Source organism: Vombatus ursinus, unplaced genomic scaffold, assembly GCF_900497805.2.
Source record: "Vombatus ursinus unplaced genomic scaffold, bare-nosed wombat genome assembly UNPS02005659.1, whole genome shotgun sequence".
NCBI lineage: Eukaryota > Metazoa > Chordata > Mammalia > Diprotodontia > Vombatidae > Vombatus > Vombatus ursinus.
The window spans coordinates 18,641,434-18,660,716 of record NW_020945437.1 but is presented as its reverse complement, the minus strand read 5'-3'; the positions used below and the strand labels follow the sequence as shown (position 1 = coordinate 18,660,716).

The 19,283-nt window shown below is 40.6% G+C and overlaps 1 protein-coding gene across 2 annotated transcripts in view; it reads right to left on the bottom strand.

Annotated features, from left to right (window-relative positions):
• Window positions 1–13,692: 13,692 nt before the first annotated feature.
• INTS4 (integrator complex subunit 4) overlaps window positions 13,693–19,283 on the bottom strand; it is an 85,305-nt gene continuing 79,714 nt past the window's right edge. For both annotated transcript variants that reach the window (XM_027848170.1, XM_027848171.1), the window contains exons 22-23: window positions 17,975–18,095; window positions 13,693–14,253 (exon numbers count right to left, since the gene is read on the bottom strand). In XM_027848170.1, coding sequence (XP_027703971.1) covers window positions 14,075–14,253; window positions 17,975–18,095 — 300 coding nt within the window. In that variant the 3' untranslated portion in view covers window positions 13,693–14,074. The remainder of the gene's footprint in view (window positions 14,254–17,974; window positions 18,096–19,283) is intronic.

Genomic DNA, 19,283 nt, shown 5'->3' with positions numbered 1-19,283 from the left:
TCAGCATGGAGAAGAGCACAGTCAGGCAAGTATGAGAGTTGGCTTTAAGTATGTGGAAAGGGGGTTGGACTTGTTCTTCGTATCAGAGGGCAGAACTAGAAGCAATGAAAGAAGATCCAAAGAGGCAAAATTAGGATAAACACAAGGAGAGCTATCCAAAAATGGAGCTATCCTCACTGAAGGTAATGATAGGGTTGGTATTCCCTCAATGGATGTCTTTGAGCAAGACCGTACGTCAGATATAGTTACTCCTTCTTCTCTGGGTTCCACTTAGGACTCTCTAGGCTTCTTTCTCTTATCATGACCCAGAAAAACTCACCGGGAAGATCACTCCTCCCCTATGGCTTCTTCAGTTCCATCCATAACTTCCATTTTAAGGAAAGTACCCCTGGCCAGTCACGTTCACTTCTTCATTCCTCTCTGGGATCCACGCCTCACTTTGAACTTTTATCTCCACTAGGCTTTCTCACAGGTACCTTCTCCTTTGCTTTTCCTGATCCCCAAGTTTTTCAGCTTCCTTTTATGTGATGTCTTACTTTATTAGGATGTAAGCTCCTTGAGGGCTATTTGTTTTTGCTTGTATTTATATTCCCAGAGGTTAGCACAATAAATGCTTGATAAAAGCTTGTTGACTGGATGTAGGGAGGATTCTTATTACGACAGAGGCAGGATTGTGCTGGAACCAGCTCTTGGATTGTTACATTTTTCAGTGAGCATTTATACCTCAAAAATAAAGCAAATGCTGTATATTAGGGCTAAATTTATTGTTTTGTTGATTATCTGAATTTTTAAAAGTGGAGAAAATGTTAATAATGTGGGTAAACCTTAAAGATGTGTTGTGTGTACATTTCCTCCCACTTGCACCCTGAGATTCTGGTGTTAAACATTTACCAGTATACCACTGGTTAGAAGCTGTACTAGATGGCCTCTTAGTTCCTGTCCAGCTCTATGATTCTGTGATTCTGGGAATTGAATTAATTTATGTATTTCCCACACAGGCATAGCAAATGGACAGCTGGATCCAGAATTAAATACGGGGAGGAAGTAAGTCTGGATTGCATTTGGGAAGTATAAAAATTATCTGATCCTAAACTGATCACAATTGTAAGAGCTCATGTCTAACACCAGGTGCTTTCAAAGATATAGATATAGATATATACATACATATATGTATCTGTATGTCTCATATATGCCTCAAATGTATATTGTATATATATATGTAATATTTCAAAGATACAGATACACACACAGCATCACTGTATGAATGTGAATCATGAAATACTGCAATCTTCCATTTATGCCAATTGCAACTCCTCAGCAGCTTTTCTTCCTTTGAGATTCTTGTCCCTATCTTTCTTTGAATCCTCCAGGGAAGCATAGAGAATTAACTAAACATCTTCAATGTCTCCCCCAATTCTTTTTTTTTTAAGTCTCATGTGTACTTGTACAGAAATAAAGCTATCCAGCTGCTCTATCTCATTCTAGTTCCATGACCAGTTCACCTTCTTGGTTATATATGTCCTTGAGGAGGTCTTTTGAGCCACTTTAAAACAAATAATTGTTAATAATGTGCTATAGCTTATTTACATCTACCACGTATCATCCATTCTATGATTCACATTTATACAAGTAATCATGTATTATCCTCATTTCACATGTGAAGAAATTTAGATTCATAAGATTTAAATGATTTACCCAAGGTTATACCATGAGGCTCACACCCAGTGCTTGCCAAGCCCAAACACTACATTGCCTCTTGAACATTTGCAAAAGAAAATAAAAATTTGCAAAATGCAAATGTACATTTGTAACAGGACTCTGAGGTAGACTCATTGTGCAGAGCCTAACTGTAAATCCTGGGCAGTAGTCCCTTGCTGCCATAGAGAGACTGAGGATATCATGAGCTCTGAGCCCAGGTGAGTGTCCTCCATGCTGGGGCTTTTAAAGCTGAATTGAATAAAGTAAAAAGTTTTGGAGAGAGATGGATGAAAGAAAACTGATGGAAGAGGAGGAGAAAGCAAGCAATTCAGATGAGTAGATCACAGGTATTTTGAATGGGGAATAAGACCAAACTTTTGGAAGTCAAACTATCTCTGCCCAGAAAAATCTCTGGCTGAGAGGTCCAGGAGACTGAGATAACTGGAAAAGTGCTTCAATTACCCTTTACCTCTACTACAGGTTGCAGATAGCAAGCATTTATCCAGAGTGTCTATTATTTGAGTCTGTTTATAACTCGATTTAATTCATGCCTTTAAAAGCATCCTACCCTTTACATAAAATTATGATCAATCTTAATAGCTTTATGATGCATGTATAGACATGCATAATTAATATATATTAATTATATGCAGGGAAAAGTGCAATGGAGGATTAGCTTGATTTACACACACACACACACACACATGCACACAGTCAGAGGATTTGACCTCTGGCCAGAATGCTAGGGGTTCCTGACTGGAGTGGTGGGAGGAGCAAGAAGGGCAACTTGATCATGAAAAAAGGTCATGATATTGAAAATTTTATTACCTCCTTCATAGCAGGGATAGATGACTCCTGTGAACTGGAATTGTTTCTCCCCTAAGCTAAAATAAGTCAATGTCATAAACAGAGCTACACGTGGCTTAAAACATGAGTGCCTCAGGGAAAAACTTCATCCTTTGACATAGAAGGGTGTGTAGTAGAGAAGGAAAGTCGTGCTTCTGGGGCTTCCTATTGAGAGAACTAGGAGGTTCAGAAGGAATCTATCCTGCCCCTCCTGCTATCCAGTGGGAGGAGGGACTAAGAACAAGTGCCTTTAAAAAATAAAATAGGGGCAGCTAGGTGGCGCAGTGGATGGAGCACCAGCCCCTGGAGTCAGGAGGACCTGAGTTCAAATCCAGCCTCAAACACTTGACACTTAGTAGCTGTGTGACCCTGGGCAAGTCACTTAACTCCATTGCCTAAAAAAACAAAATAAAAAAAAAAACCTAAAATAAAATTGGTTTCCCTGATACAAGGAAGAGAAGGAAGGGAATAAGCATTTATCTAACACCTACTATATATTAGGCATTGTGCTAAGTACTTTATTTTTTAAACTAATGAGGATCATTTGATCCTCACAACAACCCTGAAAAGTAGGTTTTTTATAGTTGAGGAAACTGAGGCAAACAGGTTAAGTGACTTGCCCAGAATCACAAAGCTACTAAATACCTGAGGCTGGATTTGAACTCATGTTTTCTGACTCCAGGCCTAGCACTTTGTGCACTGTACCACCAGCTGCCTCATACAGCCAAACTGCCTCACAGAAATACCTATTCATTATAGATGGGACTTATATCTGGGATATATGTACACTTTTACCTTAGTGTTTTGGGAATTGGTATTCTAATTTTTCTTTTTGTTTCTCTTGTGTAGCATTTTTTGGGCTACATTTGTTTTACTATAATTTTCATTTCTACTTTGTGAATTTAAAAAAAATTTTATGATAATTGACTTTTCTTTTATAGCTTGAATTTGAAGTTGAATTTAGCCCAACAGTTGCTACTTTTGAGGAAGATTATTGATTACTGAATTTTCTCTTTTATTTAATTCTAAATTTGAAATTTTTTTTCTATTTTTCTCAATTTTGATATGCAATTTTTTAAAAATAATTTTTATTTCCTTTTGTGATATTTTCTATCTCACTAAAGTTATCAGATGGATTATTTTTAATTTTGAATATGTTTTGGATTTGGTTGTTTTCTAATTTATTTTTTAGTGGCTTCCCTCCCCCCATCCACCTTTTCTATACATCTACCTTCCATTGTATTGAATCTATGCCTTGATATGTTGCAACTGAATATTAATGCTCATTATTTGGTGGTGCCAAAATGACTATTCTATATAACTTCTTATTGATGTGCAAGTTGAATACCTTTTCTATAATTTTTATTTTCATATTTTCCTTGCTGGTAATCTGCTGATAATTGATATATTGCTGATACTTGCTATTGCTATTATTGCTGCTGATTTGCATACTGCTAGGTATCTATAATCTTGGAGTTTGGCAATATTTTTGGTCATTTAGCGAAATTATCCATTTGGTAATTGGCTAAATATAAGCATTTTGAAACAATATTGTAAAAATGTGAATGGATACTTAGAGAATAGTGGCATTTTATGAATATTAACATTCAAAAGAAATTACTGACATTTGGAGTAAATCCTGTGTGCAGCTAAAGATATTATAAAAGTCTTGAAGGGGAAAGGAAGAATTTCTTTTTGTTGTTGTTATGGAGTCATTTTTCAGTCATGTCTGACTCTTTGTGACCCTATTTGGGATTTTCTAAGCAAAGATACTGGAATGGTTTGCCATTTCCTTCTCTAGTTCATTTTACAGATGAGAAACTGAGGCAAACGGGGCTAAGTGACTTGCCCAAGCTGTCCATCAATTGGGGAATGGCTGAACAAGCTGTGGTATATGATTGTAATATGTTATAATATGTAATAATAATATAATTGTGGTATATTATTGTGCTATAAGAAATGACAAGCAGAGATTAGAGAAAAGCCTGGAAAGACTTACATAAACTGATGCATAGTGAAGTGAACAGAACCAGGAGAATGTTGTACACAATAACAGCAATATTGTATGATGAAGAACTGTGAATAACTTAACTATTCTCAGCAACACAATGATCCAAGACAATCTTAAAGGACTAATGATGAAGCATACTACCTGCCTCTAGAGAAAGATCCAACATTGTTTGAATACAGACGGAAGCATGCTATTTTTCATTTTCTTTCTTTCATTCTTTTCCTTTTATGTGAGTCTTTTTGTACAAAATGACTAATATGGAAACATTTTACATAATTGCACATGTATAACCTATATCTGATTGCCTACCATCTCAGGGAGGAGGAGGAGAAGGAAGGAGGGACAGAATTTGGAACTCATATGAACTGATCCAATCATTCTGGAGAGCAATTTGTAACTATGCCCATAGAGCTATAAAAATGTGCATACATACCCTTTAATCCAGCAATACCACTACTAGGTCTCAAAGAGGTCATAAAAAAGAGAAAAGGACCCACAAGTACAAAAATATTCATAGCAGCTCTTTTTGTGGTGGCCAAGAATTGGAAATTGAGGGGATGCTCATCAATTGGGGAATGGCTGAACAAGTTGTCGTATATGAATGTAATGGAATACTATTTATCCATAAGACATGACGAGGAGGCAGATTTCAGAAAAACCTAGAAAGACTTACATGAACGAATGTTGAGTGAAGTGAGCAGAACCAGGAAAACATTGTACACAGTAACAGCAACATTGTGCGATGACCAACTTGGATAGACTTAGCTCTTCTCAGCAATGCAATGATCCAAGACAATTCCAAAAGACACATGATGGAAAATGCTATCCATATCCAGAGAAAGAACTATGGAGTCTGAATGCAGATCAAAGCATACTATTTTTTCTCTTTTTTTTCTTTCTCATGATTTTTTCCCTTTTGTTCTGATTCTTCTTTCACAACATGACTGGAAATATGTTTAACATGATTACACATGTATAGCCTATATCAGATTGCATGCCATTTTGGGGAAAGGGGAGAAGAAGGAGGGGTAAAATTTAGAACTCAAAATCTTATAAAAGTGAATGTTGAAAACTAAAAATAGATAAATTAAAAAATATTCTGTTCTAAAAAAAAGAATTTGGAATTCAAAACTTTAAATAAAAATGTTAATTTAAAAAAAAAGAGAGATGGGTCTAGAGTACAAGGTTACCCCAAGTCCAAACATTATATGTAATGGAAAATAATTAGGAGCCTTTCCAATTAGATCAGTGGTAAAGCAATGATTCCCATTATCATCACTAGTATTTAATATATTGCTAGCAATCCTAGCTATAGCTACAAGATAGGAAAAAAAATTCAAGAAATAAGTATAAGCAAAAAGAAAGTGAAATTATTGCCACCTGCAGATGGTAATACAGTGTTCTTTGAGAAAGCTAAAGAATCAACTAAAAATTAATTACAATAATTAATAATCACAGCAAAACTGTAAGATCTAAGATAAATCCATACCAAATAATTGGCATTCTCACATATGACCAATAAAACCCAGCAAGCAGAGCTAGAAAGAGAAATTTGATTCAAAATATCTACAGAAGCTATACAATACTTGAAAATGTTTCTTCCAAGGAAAGATCTAAATAATTGGAGAAATACCAACTGATTACGGGAAGGTCGACAATATAATAAAATGACAATATTATCTAAATTAGTTTGCTTGCTTGGTGCTATACCAACCCAACTCCCAAAAGAGACTTTCATAGTGCTAGAAAAAATGATTCAATTCATGTAGAAGAACAAAAGATAAAGAATCTCAAAGATGATGAAAAAAAATTGGGAAGAAAGAAATCAGTACCAGATCTCAAACTCTACCACAAAGCAATAATCATTAAACCAATTTGGTACTGGTTTAAAAAAAAAAGAGAAGTCAATAAGGGAACAGATTAGTCATACAACATACAGATGCAAACAAACAGTAGCATAGAGTTTAATAAAGCCAATGACCCCAGATACTTGGGGGAACACACACTATTAACAAAAAAATACTAGGAAAACTGAATAGCAGTCTGGCAGAGATCGGTTTGAGAGCAACTCCTCACACCATACACCAAGATAAGCTCCACATGGATAAAATGGCCTAGATATAAAGGGTCACATCATAAACAAACTAGAGGAGGATGAAATTACCTTTCAGCTCTACAGTTAGGGAAGAATTCTCAACTAAAAAAGGGATAGAAGATAAAGATAAAATGGACCATTTTGATTATATAAAATGAAAGGTTTTGCACCCTGAAGTCTAATGTAAAAATTAGAAGGGAAACAAATAAGCAACTGGAGAAAAGTCTTTGCAACAAGTTTCTCTATATTAGTTTCATATCAAAGATATATAAGGAACATATTCAAATATCTAAGAGCCATTCCTCTATAGAAAAATGGTCAAAGAATATGAACACACAGTTTTCAAAGAACTATTTACAGCCATATGAAAAAAATTCTCTAAATCAGTACTCTCTGCTCCTCTGATTGGAGGGTGGAGCCATAAAACTTCTCTGTTTAAGGACAGACATCTCTTTAAACATCTTATTTCAGCTACACTCATTTTGGATCTCTTTGTCTCCTTTGGCAGTACTCATTTTGAACTTCTTTGATTTCTCCAACATGACTATTCTAGGAGTACCTCCCCTCACTCCACCCACTTTTCAGTTATCTTTTACGTGTTGTCTTTCTATTAGATTGTAATGCTCCTTGACAGAAGGGATTCTTTTCCCTTCTTTTTTTTTCTTTTTTTTGTATTTGTATCTCCATCACTCAGCAGAGTACCTAGCACATAGTAGGTACTTAATAAATATGTATCGATTAAATCACCAACATTTATTTTTAAAGTTAATTATATTCTATTTTCCTCAATTAGCAAACATCTGTTCTCTCCTTCCCACTCCAACCTTTCCCCCAATTGAGAACAAAAGAAATCGAAACCCCTGTTATAAACATATATAGTCAAGAAAACAAATTTCTAAACCGGCCACATCCCAGACATTCTTCACCTATAAGGAGGTGGGTAGCACGTTTCATCATTAATCCTCTGGAATTGTAGTTGGTCATAATAATGATCGGAGTTCCTAATTCTATACAAGTTGATTCTCTTTACCATATTGTTGTCATTGTATAAATTGTTCTCTTCATTCTGCGTACTTCATTCTACATCAGCTAATATAAATCATTCCAGGTTTCTCTGAAGCCATCTTTGTTATCTTGCTTGGTTTACAGCATAATAGTATTTATTCCATGACATTCCCAACTAGTTTCAATGCTTTTGGGTTTCTTTGGACCTCTCCGGCATGCCTTCCTTCCCCAAGAAACACATCGTTGGGATATCTCATTATCCTGTTAGATTAAATCTGCCTGATACTCAAATCTCATCAATACCTTCTGCCTCTGACTGGAGAGCAGGACCATGGGCTCCAGGGCCTCTATTTAAAGAGGGGCTCACCACAATTTAATCCCCATCTTCCATCACACCAGCTACACCTCCTTTAGACTTCTTTGGACACCCTCCCCACCATACCTTCTTTTCAGCTACCTTATATGTATTGTCTTCCCCCATTAAATTGGAAGATCCTTGAGGCCAGGGACTGTCTGTTTTTATTTGTATTTGTATCCCCATCTCTTAGCACAGTGCCTGGCACTTAGTAAACAATAAACGTTTACTGACTACTGACTATTTACAACTTGTTCAGCCATTCTCCAAACTACTGTGGCACCCCTTCAGATTCTCATTCTTTGCCACCTCAAAGAGACCCATAAATATTTCTGCACATCCACAGTAAAAAATTTGTTTTGCTTGGGAATAATTTCTCCTTTAATGTTCCCTCTAATTCTCCCTTCCCCCTCCACTTTTTCCCTCTTATTTGCCTATTGGATGAAATGTATTTATATACCCAACTGTGCATGTGGGTGTGGGTGTATGTGTATTCTTCCCTCCTTTGACTGGTTCAGATGAAAGTGACATACAGTTGCTTCTCCCTCCACCCTCCTCCTTGTTTATACAGATGTCTCCTTGCACACCATGATTATATAAGAAACATTTCCCTAACCTTCTTTTCCTTTTAAAAATCATTAATATTTAGAGAAATGAAAAGTGAAGCAACTTTAAGGTGCCACCTATCAAACTGGCAAGAACAACAAAAGGGGAAAATGATAAATAATGATGGAAGGGGTGTGAGCAAACAGGTTGATTAGTGGGGGGAGCTGTGAATGTGTCCAACTACAATCTGGAACTATGCCCAGAAAGTTATTGAACTAAGCCTACCCTTTGACCCATCTATCCCACCTCTAGATCTACACTCCAGAGAAACTGTAAATGTACAAAAATATTTATAGTGGCTCTTTTTGTAGTGACAAAGGAAACACTAAAGGGGTGTTCAGTTGGGGAATAGGACAGCTAGGTGGTACAGTGGATACAATGCTGGGCCTGTAGTCAGGAAGACCTGAGTTCAAATCTGACCTCAGGCACTTACTAGCTGTGTGAGCCTGGGCAAGTCACTTAACTCTGCCTCAGTTTCCCCATCTGTAAAATGAGCAGAAGGAAATGACAAACCACTCCAGTATCCTTGCCAAGAAAACCCCAAATGGGGTCACAAAGAATCAGACATGACTGAAATGACCGAACAACAAAACGGATAGAGGCTCCACTGGAACCAAGATTATTTTACCTTGAGGCTAAATTGAAACTTTGTTGTAACCAAAGCCAGGCATGACTTAGAATAAGGGTGCCTTGGGAAAACTTCAGCTTCAGATATGAAGATGGTGGAACAGAGTGTAAAACAAAGGAAAATCATTCCTCTGAGGCCACTAGTGGAAGAAGAAAAATGTAATTCAAAAGGAGAAGCATATGTTCCCCTCTCCTGCCTCACTTTTTTTCCTTTTGAGGGCGCTTACATAGAAGCCAAACCTTGCCTCACAGCGACACCTGGTGGTTCCCTGTGTAAATGAACTTGTGAAAATTACACAGACTGAGCATAATGCCGCAGCTTCATAGATTCCCATATCTTCCCTCTTCATCCTCCTTGTAACTGTCTTCATTGCACTCCTTTTATTCATTAACTAGGTGTAGGAAGAGAATAGCATTAGTCTGGGAGGAAGAAGGATGTAGGTTGTTCTAATCCCGGCCCCACAAAGAACTCACTGTGGACAAATCACCCTGGACAAATCACTTCTTTCTGGCACAGAAAGTGGTGTATTATGGTGAAAAGGGCTGTGTTTGGAATCAGAGGACACAGGTTCAAATCAAGGCTCTGCCACTTTTTGCTTGTAAGGGCCTCAGTTTCCCATCTATGAAGTGAAAATATTAGACTGGATCTTAGGGTTGAAAATCTTACACTGAAAGGAAACTTAGAGATCATTGGTAGAGTCCCTTTGTTTTACACAGGAGGAGAATGAGACAGAAGTATAATGATTTATCCAAGGCCACATATGTAGTGGCACAGCTGGCATCACTCTTTCCCTTGGCTCCCCACAATCCTATGAGTCTATTAGATGGTCTCATGGGTCTCTTCTAGCACAGCTTGGAAACTCAAGCTCCTGTCCAAGAGATGATCACAGCCAGAATCTGTGCTGGCAGATGCACTCTTTCTTGTGGTCCGATATATTAGTAGTTCTAAGCCAATTTTCATGAACCCCAAACTCTAGCAAAGAGAGGTCAAGATTTAGACTCCCTGGGCAGCATAATCCCACTGGGATCTCCTGACTTCCCAGTGCAGGGGCCTTTGTATGTCACAAAGGAAGCTCATCTGGGACAAATTACAGATTGTCAGAACTCAGACCTCGCAGACCACCTAGTCTGAACACCCTCATTTTACAGGATTTCAAATTGAGGGTAAGAGAGATGGACGGTGTGGTGTGTGAGAAACCCCCTGGATTTAGTGTGCGAGAACCAGGTTTCTATCCCACTTCTGATACTTACTACATGTGTAACCCTGGTCCTTCATACCCTCATCAGTAAGGACTGGACTCTATGACTGTAAGATCTCTTAGAACAATGCTGAATATATATGACCCTACGATCTGCCCAAGGTCATACAGCTTATTCTCAGGAGGTAGCTAAGGCTTTAACATAAAAGACAAACTCCTTTGGTTGACATTAAAAGCCCTTCCCTATAGACTGGTCTAGGCTATCTTTTCAGACCGATTAACCTGTAAGGATGGCAATGCCCTCCAGAAATAAGAAATCTGAAGGGGGGTGGTAAGGGAAGGGAATGGTTGGGGATAAATATTATTTTGGACATGTAGCATTTTAGATACCTATAGGACATCCAAGTAGAGGTCTCCAGTTGACAGCTGATTATACAACAGAGCTTAAGTCTGGCTACATAGATCTGACAGTCATCTCAGAGGCGATTATTGGAACTATAGGAGCTAACAGGATCACCAAAGGAAAAAAGTGTAGAGAAAAGGCCTTGGCACATCCAAGCTTTGTGGGTAGGAGCAAAATGACAAAACTTTAAAAGAGACTGTCAGACAAGTAGGAAAAGTAAAAGAGCCAATGGAGGTGGTATATGAGGGCTTCAACAATGTCAAGAGTTATGGAGACATCAAGTGTAAGGGCTGAAGAAAAGCCATTGGACTGACATCATGGGTAACCTTGGAGAGGTTTCAGTCAAACAATGGATTAGGAAACCAGACTGCAAAGCACTGAAGGTGAGGAAACAGAGTCAGAGTGTAAGCTTTTTGGGGAGTTTGGCTCCAAGAGACGTGATCTAGGACACTAGCTTGAAGTGATTGTATGATCAAATGAAGGCCTTTAAAGAACAGGGAATGGAGCCACTGGATAGGGAGACTAAAGATTAAGAGTGAATGATTAAGGGGAAAAGCTGCTGGAGGAGACAAAAGGGCATCGGATGAATGTGAGTGGAGAGGTTGGCTTTAACAAGGCTACTTGTTCATCAGACTGGAACAAAGGAGAGAATGGGAAATGATGAAGAGAGGTTTCCAAGTATGGAGGACAGGAAGCTTGAGATAAACACCTCCATTTTTTTTTTTAAGTAATGTAGGAGGCAAAGTCCTCTGTTCAGAGGGAGAAAGGAAGTGGTGATTTAAGAGGTCTGAAACAGGTGCTTGGGATAGTCATTGTAGAGTTGTAGAGCCGAAGTGAAGCAGGGCCCAGGTGAGATTACATAACATAAATTCTTAGTCAATCTAATCAGTCCTGTGGACTTTCTCCTGAAGCACTCCAGTTAAGAGCAGAGAAGGTAGATGGAGGGGCGGGAGAGGGAAGAGATAACCCAGGGTTTGAGGGGTACAGAGGAACTGGTGATTGATAGGAGAAAAGATGGGATCCAAGGCTGAATTGGTAAACCACTGGGAAAAGAGTGAGACCAGAGCAGGGGGGTGAATTACATTAGAAGAGGGATGGGCAGAGATAAAGATGAACAATCAGTTTAGAAGCGAGGCAGAGGGATACCCTGAAGGACAGGAAGTTGTGGTTAGAGGATGATTTATGTAGGGAAATTTCCAGCTGTGACGAAGACCCTGGCTGTGTACACTTGGGCACATCATATATCCATCCCTGTGACCAACCTCCTCAAAGGCTAGATTCTGGGGCTTAGCAGAGTGTTGCACAGAGTGAGAACCCAGCCAATTTCCTCCCTCCCTTTCCCTTCTCTCTGGAGGGAGGATGGAGATAGGAAGACCCCACTTCAAATTCTCAGACACACACTTGCTGTGTGATATCCCTTGCCTGCCTCAGTTTCCTCAACAGTAAAATGGGGATAGTAATAGCACCCACCTCCAAGGGTTGTCGTGAGGATCAAATGAGAACTGTAAAGTGCTTAGCTCTGTGCCTGGCACTTTGCACTTTACAGGTGCTTGTTCGTCTCTCCTCTATCTACCCGCCTAACCATCATCTCTATCTACCTGGTGATTGTTATCTATGGACCCCCAACCTTAACTTTTCTACTCCATCTCAACTGCACACAGGGATGGCCCTACCTTTATCCTGCCATCACCCACAAATGTTCCACTTCCATGATCAAGAATGCTGGAATTCTTTTGTCCGATCATAACCTCCTATCATTCCAACCCTTTCATTCCCAGAACTAATGCCCTAGGCCCCACTGTCCTAGTGGGCATGTCAGTCCCTAATCTTTGGACTTCTTACCAACTCCCATTCCTGTACCCACCTCTACAGTTAAGGAGCCATGGTCAAATGAATTCTGACGTTGCTCCTGGAAGGGGTGCAGCAGTCTACTTCCCTCTGACGCTACTCACTGCTCCTGTAACTCATGAGACCGAAGTGGTCCTCTTCTGGACATTCCTCTTCTACACTGTGCTCCCTCTAAGCTTGTCGTTCAGTCTCGTCGACATTCTCCCTGTACTTGAGCCCTCTTGTGTACGTTTCTAAATGTTAAAACGTGAGCTCTTTGATGGCACAATTTGCCATCTTTTTCTACTGGCACCTCCAGTGCTTGGCACACTGTAAGGACTTATGTGCCTTTTCATTCATTCATTGTCCTAAGGCCAAATCCCAACCCTAGATTATTCCCACAATCCATCTCCTAGGCTCCCATGCTGACAATCAGTCAGTGAGGCCTTCTAGGTACTCCTCATACACAGCCCCCCATTTCCTGACTTCATGCCTTTGGCTGATTCCCCAACCAGAATGTATGCCCTCACCTCCAGCTCGGCATCCCTTATTTCCTTCAAGACTCAAGTACAAGCTTCTGCGTGAAACCTTTCCTGATTCTGTAGCTGCTGGTAGACCTGGTACATTTTGTCAGGTGTAGAAGTAGCATCTCTGAAAAAAATCCAAGTTCCTCAATGCCTGGCACAGAGTGGGACATAGCAGGACTTAATAAATGCTCAATTGATTCCCCTATTTTTTGGTTCATTTTCATAATATACATTACCTCAACCAATTAAATCACAGGTCCCCATAAACAGGCAAGCAAACATATGTAAAGCAAACGCATGGCAAAACTAACCAATTCTTGTCAGGAAGAGATTGGAGGGTAGATTAAAAAAAAAAAATGGGTTTTATGCTGAATATCTGAGGAAAGCAAACATTTTCTAATGTGAATGCAAATCCCTACAAACACAGAATTACGTTTTTAAGACAAAAACAGATTTGAGATTTTCTCAATATTTATTATAAAAAAAAGTAGACTTGAAATTTTTTGGTTGTTTTAATGTAAAATTATTTACCCTGTGCTTTGAACTGGGCAAAACAAGAGTCTTAGTGCACCAGTCCTTGAGGAAAACTATAACAATCCAGCCTTAGTGTATGGGAACTTCTGGCTGCTGCTAACCCTGGGAGTCCCATGGCATCCCTGTCCATTCACTGCAGCGAGGTGGTCAGCCTATCCTGAGCATACAGCAACACAAGTCTGAATTAGCCAGGTATAATAACACGGGCTGCTGCTCAGTGACAGAATTAAGAAAAGGTCACCTCTCCGCCCAGAGAGGTGAAGGACAGGGCGGCCAGAGTCAATCTCCTGGTAGCCCTGGGATGCTGCTTTACACAGGAAGAGCTCAGAGATGGGGAGAGTTCAGCGTCGAGCTGGTTTAGGCATGATATAAACCTTGACAGGTTTGCTAAAAGGGATGGTTCCTTCAATACTGTTCTCTACCAGCGGCAAGGCTTCTGCGCTGTCCAAACAAGCAGGTCTGGAGATTCGGGTAGAGGAATCATAGGCCAACAGCAGTCTCACTTCAATCTGACATGGCTCTGAAAAGAAGAGAGAGACAGCCCTTGTGAATTTAAGGCCCTCCACACAGTAAGATACTTAATTGAGCAGCTTTGGGAAATCTGAATGAAATATCAAGACAAATCAATTGCAAAAATGCACTTTAGGAACAAATTTCATTTCTCCATTGTTGCTGTTCAGTCGTTTCAGTCATGTCTGACTCTTCCTGACCCCATTTGGGGTTTTCTTGGCAGAGATCTTACAATGGTTTGCAACTTCCTTCTCTACCTCATTTTACAAATGAGGAAACTGAGGCAAACAGGGTTAAGTGACTTGCAGGGTCACCCAGCTAAGTAAGTGTCTGAGGCCAGATTTGAACTCAGGAAGATGAGTCTTCCTGACGGCAGACGCAGCACTCTATCCACTTGGCCACCTAGCTGCCCATTTCTGGATTAGTCTGTAGTGTTAACTTACTGGGGATACAAAAAGGGGCAAAAGACAGTCCCTGCCCTCCAGGAACTCACAATCTAAGCGGGAGACAATAAGCAAATGAATACTACAAACAAGTATTTTACATAATGCTTTCTTTAACACAACTCTAAAAGGAAAGCAGTGTAAACATCATTATCCCAATTTTTACACATTTAGACCTTTGAGGCTTCAGAGAGCTTAAGTGATTTAAATTCCAGTGAAAGCTGGGATTTAAATCTAGGTCCCTAGACTCTAAGGTGCAGAGGCTCTTATCTCTGTCCTGGGCTCTCTTGGAATCTGGGGATCTGAGGTGCCCAGATTTATTTATTAAATCTGTAAAATTTTAGTACTGAGCACTCCTTGTAGAGCTTCAATTTAAAAGGACAAGAAATAAGATATAAGAAAAAGAGATTGACTTTGTCAAGATCAGTGCAAAACCTGGTTCTAGAACCCAGGCCTCCTGACTTTCTAGCTCTATCTGCTCTAAATGTCTTTTCCACTAAAAATACCTTCAACAATTACAGGCTACTTGAAAGGTAGTGGTTGTGTCAAATACAACCTACTAGGAAATGGGCAACAGTCACAAAGCCCCAAACTTAAGAGCCCAGACTGAGCCCCATGAAAGCATCAGCTTTCCACTCCTCCTCCTGCTTCTTTTCCCCAGCCTCCAGAAGAGCTTCTGTCTCTGCAGGACTGAGCAGGAGCTGGCTGCTTTTCAACCAGGCTTCCTACACCTCAGGGAGGCTTTGGGAAAAAGGGAAGAGACTCAGTCTGGCACTGAGGAAAATAGAATTTGTGGGCCATGCACCCTCAGCATACTGATGACCCTGAGGCTCTGGATGTCTTGCTCTCCTGCATGGTGCACATGCACGCACACGCACACACGTGCACACACACACACACACACACACAGGTGGGGGGTGGGAAAGCAAAACACTTAGGCCTTGCAAAGCTTCCTGGGAGGGTAATAACTCATCAAGGCTCTCAGAATCCCTTACTTGAGAAATGCACAGATCTCTTGCAGAACAATTCACTTATCCCTGCCAAATACAACAGCTGAGTCATCAACTCAAGGAAGATTAAGGGAAAAAAATGGGCTCTGATCTTCAGGAAAATTGCAACCACCACCCACTCCATTCACCAAGGCAACCTTCTCCAACAAAATTTCCTCTAGTCTCTTTTTCCAGGGAACTCTCAGCATTCCAGCCCTAACCCCTGCCCACAGTGGTTCACTTCCCAACCGTGAGGGCCACCATCCCCCAGTGAAGCCAGTGATAGGCTGGTGTGCTGCCTTTAATCCTCACTGGGTCTCCTAGCTTGTCTTGTCACCATAGCTACCAGGCAGATAATCCCCAAAGGCAATGGATACAGGGGGCAAAAGAGGCCTCCCAGGGTAGGCATAGCCAGACAGGGATATGGGATAACCAAGAGGACCATTCTTTTACACAATGTTGAGTCTCAATATTTTATTTAGGAAGGTTATTTTAAGGCTCAAATGAGAAAATGTCGTACTCTGGCATAGCAGTGCAGTACTTATTTGTGCTGCTAAAGGATAAGGGACTGGATTGGTACAGGGAAGTTCCAAGCAAATAAATTCCCCCTAGCAATGCAGGTTGTAACCTTCTCTATGACTGATACTGTAAATGACAGGGTATGGGCCCAAGCCGAGACCATAGCCCTTTATTCCCAAAAGAATTTGGGTCCCATTTGTCTACAGGCCCTAGAAAACCCCACCGTGGACTCTGCTTGAACTCTCCCACTTGGTCAAGGTTCACCTGAGGCTATAATCCTATCAACTGGCCTTTCATCATCACCTCCACCTAATCTCTCAATTCTGTTACCCTTAACCTAGCCTAGCCCTCCATTGTCTGTTATCCAGCTACTTCCCACCCTTGATCCTATCTAGACACAGTTCTATCTCCTAGTGACTCCCATCAAGATCCTCCCTAGACCCCTCCTACAATCTCCCCAAATTACTGGGCCACTCCTAGATCCCCCCCACAGTCTTTCTGTATATAAGGTCCAGCTGGCCTCCATTAAAATGCTCAGATTCTTAGAATCTAGCCAATGGCTGAGATTTACTCTAGACAGCTTGCCAATACTAGCATCACAAATTTCAATATGGCAGATCTTTAATACACCTTGTCTTTGGCTGAAAGAAGGCTTGGGTTGAATTCATTTGGGCAGGACCTGCGTGTCGCTATTTCGCAGTCCCAAAACCCCTAAACCTCAACACATGGTTCCCCGAACCTCAACATAAAGAGTCTAGAGCATTGTAAGAAGTCAAGTGACTTGCCCAGGGTCACAGCGCCAGGAGATACAAGAGGGCAGGCTTGAACCCAGGTTTTCTCTACCCACTATGCCCTGCTGCCTCTCTGTGGATAAATCATATAGCATCAATATTTACTATTGTTACTGCCATTACATAAGACCTTTTCTACTGTTATTTTCCTTCTATTTTTAAAAACAAAAACGATACCTTATGGTGGCAGACCTGTGTAAGAGAACAGTACAAATATCTACTGGTTATTTTGGGAACATGAAGTTCAGTCTCTAGCAGAGAAAAAGAAGCCTTGAAAAGAGAAAATGAGAAGGAATATATCTTCTAATCTCTTTCTAACAGATAGTTCTGGGGAGGAGGGCCCATAGTCCTTTCAGCTGACCCCACAGAAGAGAGTGAGGCCCAAGGAGAGCTGGGCAGGGAGTGGGATAAGGGTAGGGGTGTATCCACAGAGTGCTGGGTTTATACTTAGGAGACTCACATTGGAGTTTGTACCTGGTCATTTACTAGGTATTACCCTGGGCAAAGCTCTTCTTGTCTCTGAACCTCAGTTCATCTCTAAAGTGAGAAGGCTGGACTTCATCCTTATCTAAGGCTCCTTCGACCTCTAAATCCTATGATCCTATGATTTTGAAGGGAACGAAGGACTCTGAAACAATCAGAACTCTCAAAAACTGAGCTACCCTGGGAAGTAGAGAGTTCTTGGTCACTAGTATTCAAGCACTGTCTAGACGGCCATTTGTCACGAATGTGGTAGAAGGCGTCCTTGCTTCTGGGAGAGGCTGGATTCTGAGGGGGTCTCTGCTGTCACTTCCAGTTCTGAGACTGGGAGATTCCACCCTTAATTCTTCTACTGTGCATAAAGGCAAATCCCTGGGAGAGGCAGGAAATTAGCTCCATCAGAAAATTTTCTTATTTTGGAAGCACCATATTTCCCTTGCACACTCTCCCCTCACCTGAGGATTGAGGGACCCAAGAGTGCCCAGGAAGCCAGACTCACGGTTCCTCACCTGTCCAGGCACCATGGGAGAGGTAAACCTGAGTTATCAGCCTGTGTCTTCCAGGCCCAGGATTTCGGAAGTCTGAAGGTTTGGGATGGATTATCTGGGCCTGACCATCAGGATATAATACCTAAGAAGAGAAACAAATCAGGAATGTAAGGAAGCAAACACCACTTTTGGCATGAAATGTACTTGTCCAGAATATTCTAATTTCATCTTCAAGGATTAATAATACCATCCATGTGGGTACCTTAGGAGAAAATTTCATGAGTTGTAGAGATAAAAAAAAAAAATCAATCTCTTGGTATCCAATTCTTTGGTAATGAGGTTTCCACTCTTCACCAGGCGGGTGCCTGAGATGATGGACATGAGACAGTCATGACCAGGCCTTTACTCAAGTTCTTCCAGCTTGGAAACAACAGTCAAGACTGTGCTCCACTGAGATGGCTTTTTGAGAAGCCAAGGTCACTCTATGCCAAGAGGAGATATTGAAAAAAAAGAGGAGATGGCCTTTGAAAAGGCAAGGTCACTCTATGCCAAGAGGAGATATTACAGTGGAAGTCACTGTAAGACAATTAGTTTCACCCATCTGATGTTGATATTTAAACAAAACAGAGAAAAGACACAGATTCTGAATCAAGGAAGCTGCTGGTATTTCTGCCAATTTTATCTGTAAAGCCACTCCCTCTGCATCTATCACTCTGCAGTACCCAGAAAGAGCCAGGCAAACACAACTTATCTTTTGATTCATTAGAGGCAGTGTGAACAATACAGAAGAAATGGTGGGACTAAACAAGAGAGATGAGATAGGGAAAAGAGGAAGAGATGGCATATGGAGTCAAGACACCTTGTCCAGCTTTGCAACTAAATCACTGTATGACCTTGGGTAAACCAACTAACTTCTCTACATGTCCTTCAAGTTTCTCATTTATAAAATGGGCATAATAAACTTGCACTACCTCCCTCATAACGTGGTTGTAAGGAAGGTTTTCGGTCAACCTTACAACTACATAAATGTGAAATGTTCTTATTGTTATGATGATGATGAGAAGCAGCATGGCCCAGGGGATAGAGGTCTGCTCACATAGTCATAAGTCCCAGGCTCAAGCCCCACCTCTGACCCCCTACTGGGCTGTGTGTCTCCAGACCAAGCCCCTTTATCTTTCAGAGCTCCAGGGAACCCTTTCAAGACTTGAATTTGCAGAAGAGATGCCAATCTGCATTGCAAGAGGGAGTTTCCCACACCAGTGAAATTATGGTGGGGCCAAAAGAAATTCTTATGCTTCAAAATCATAGCAAGGTGAAAAACAGAACAACC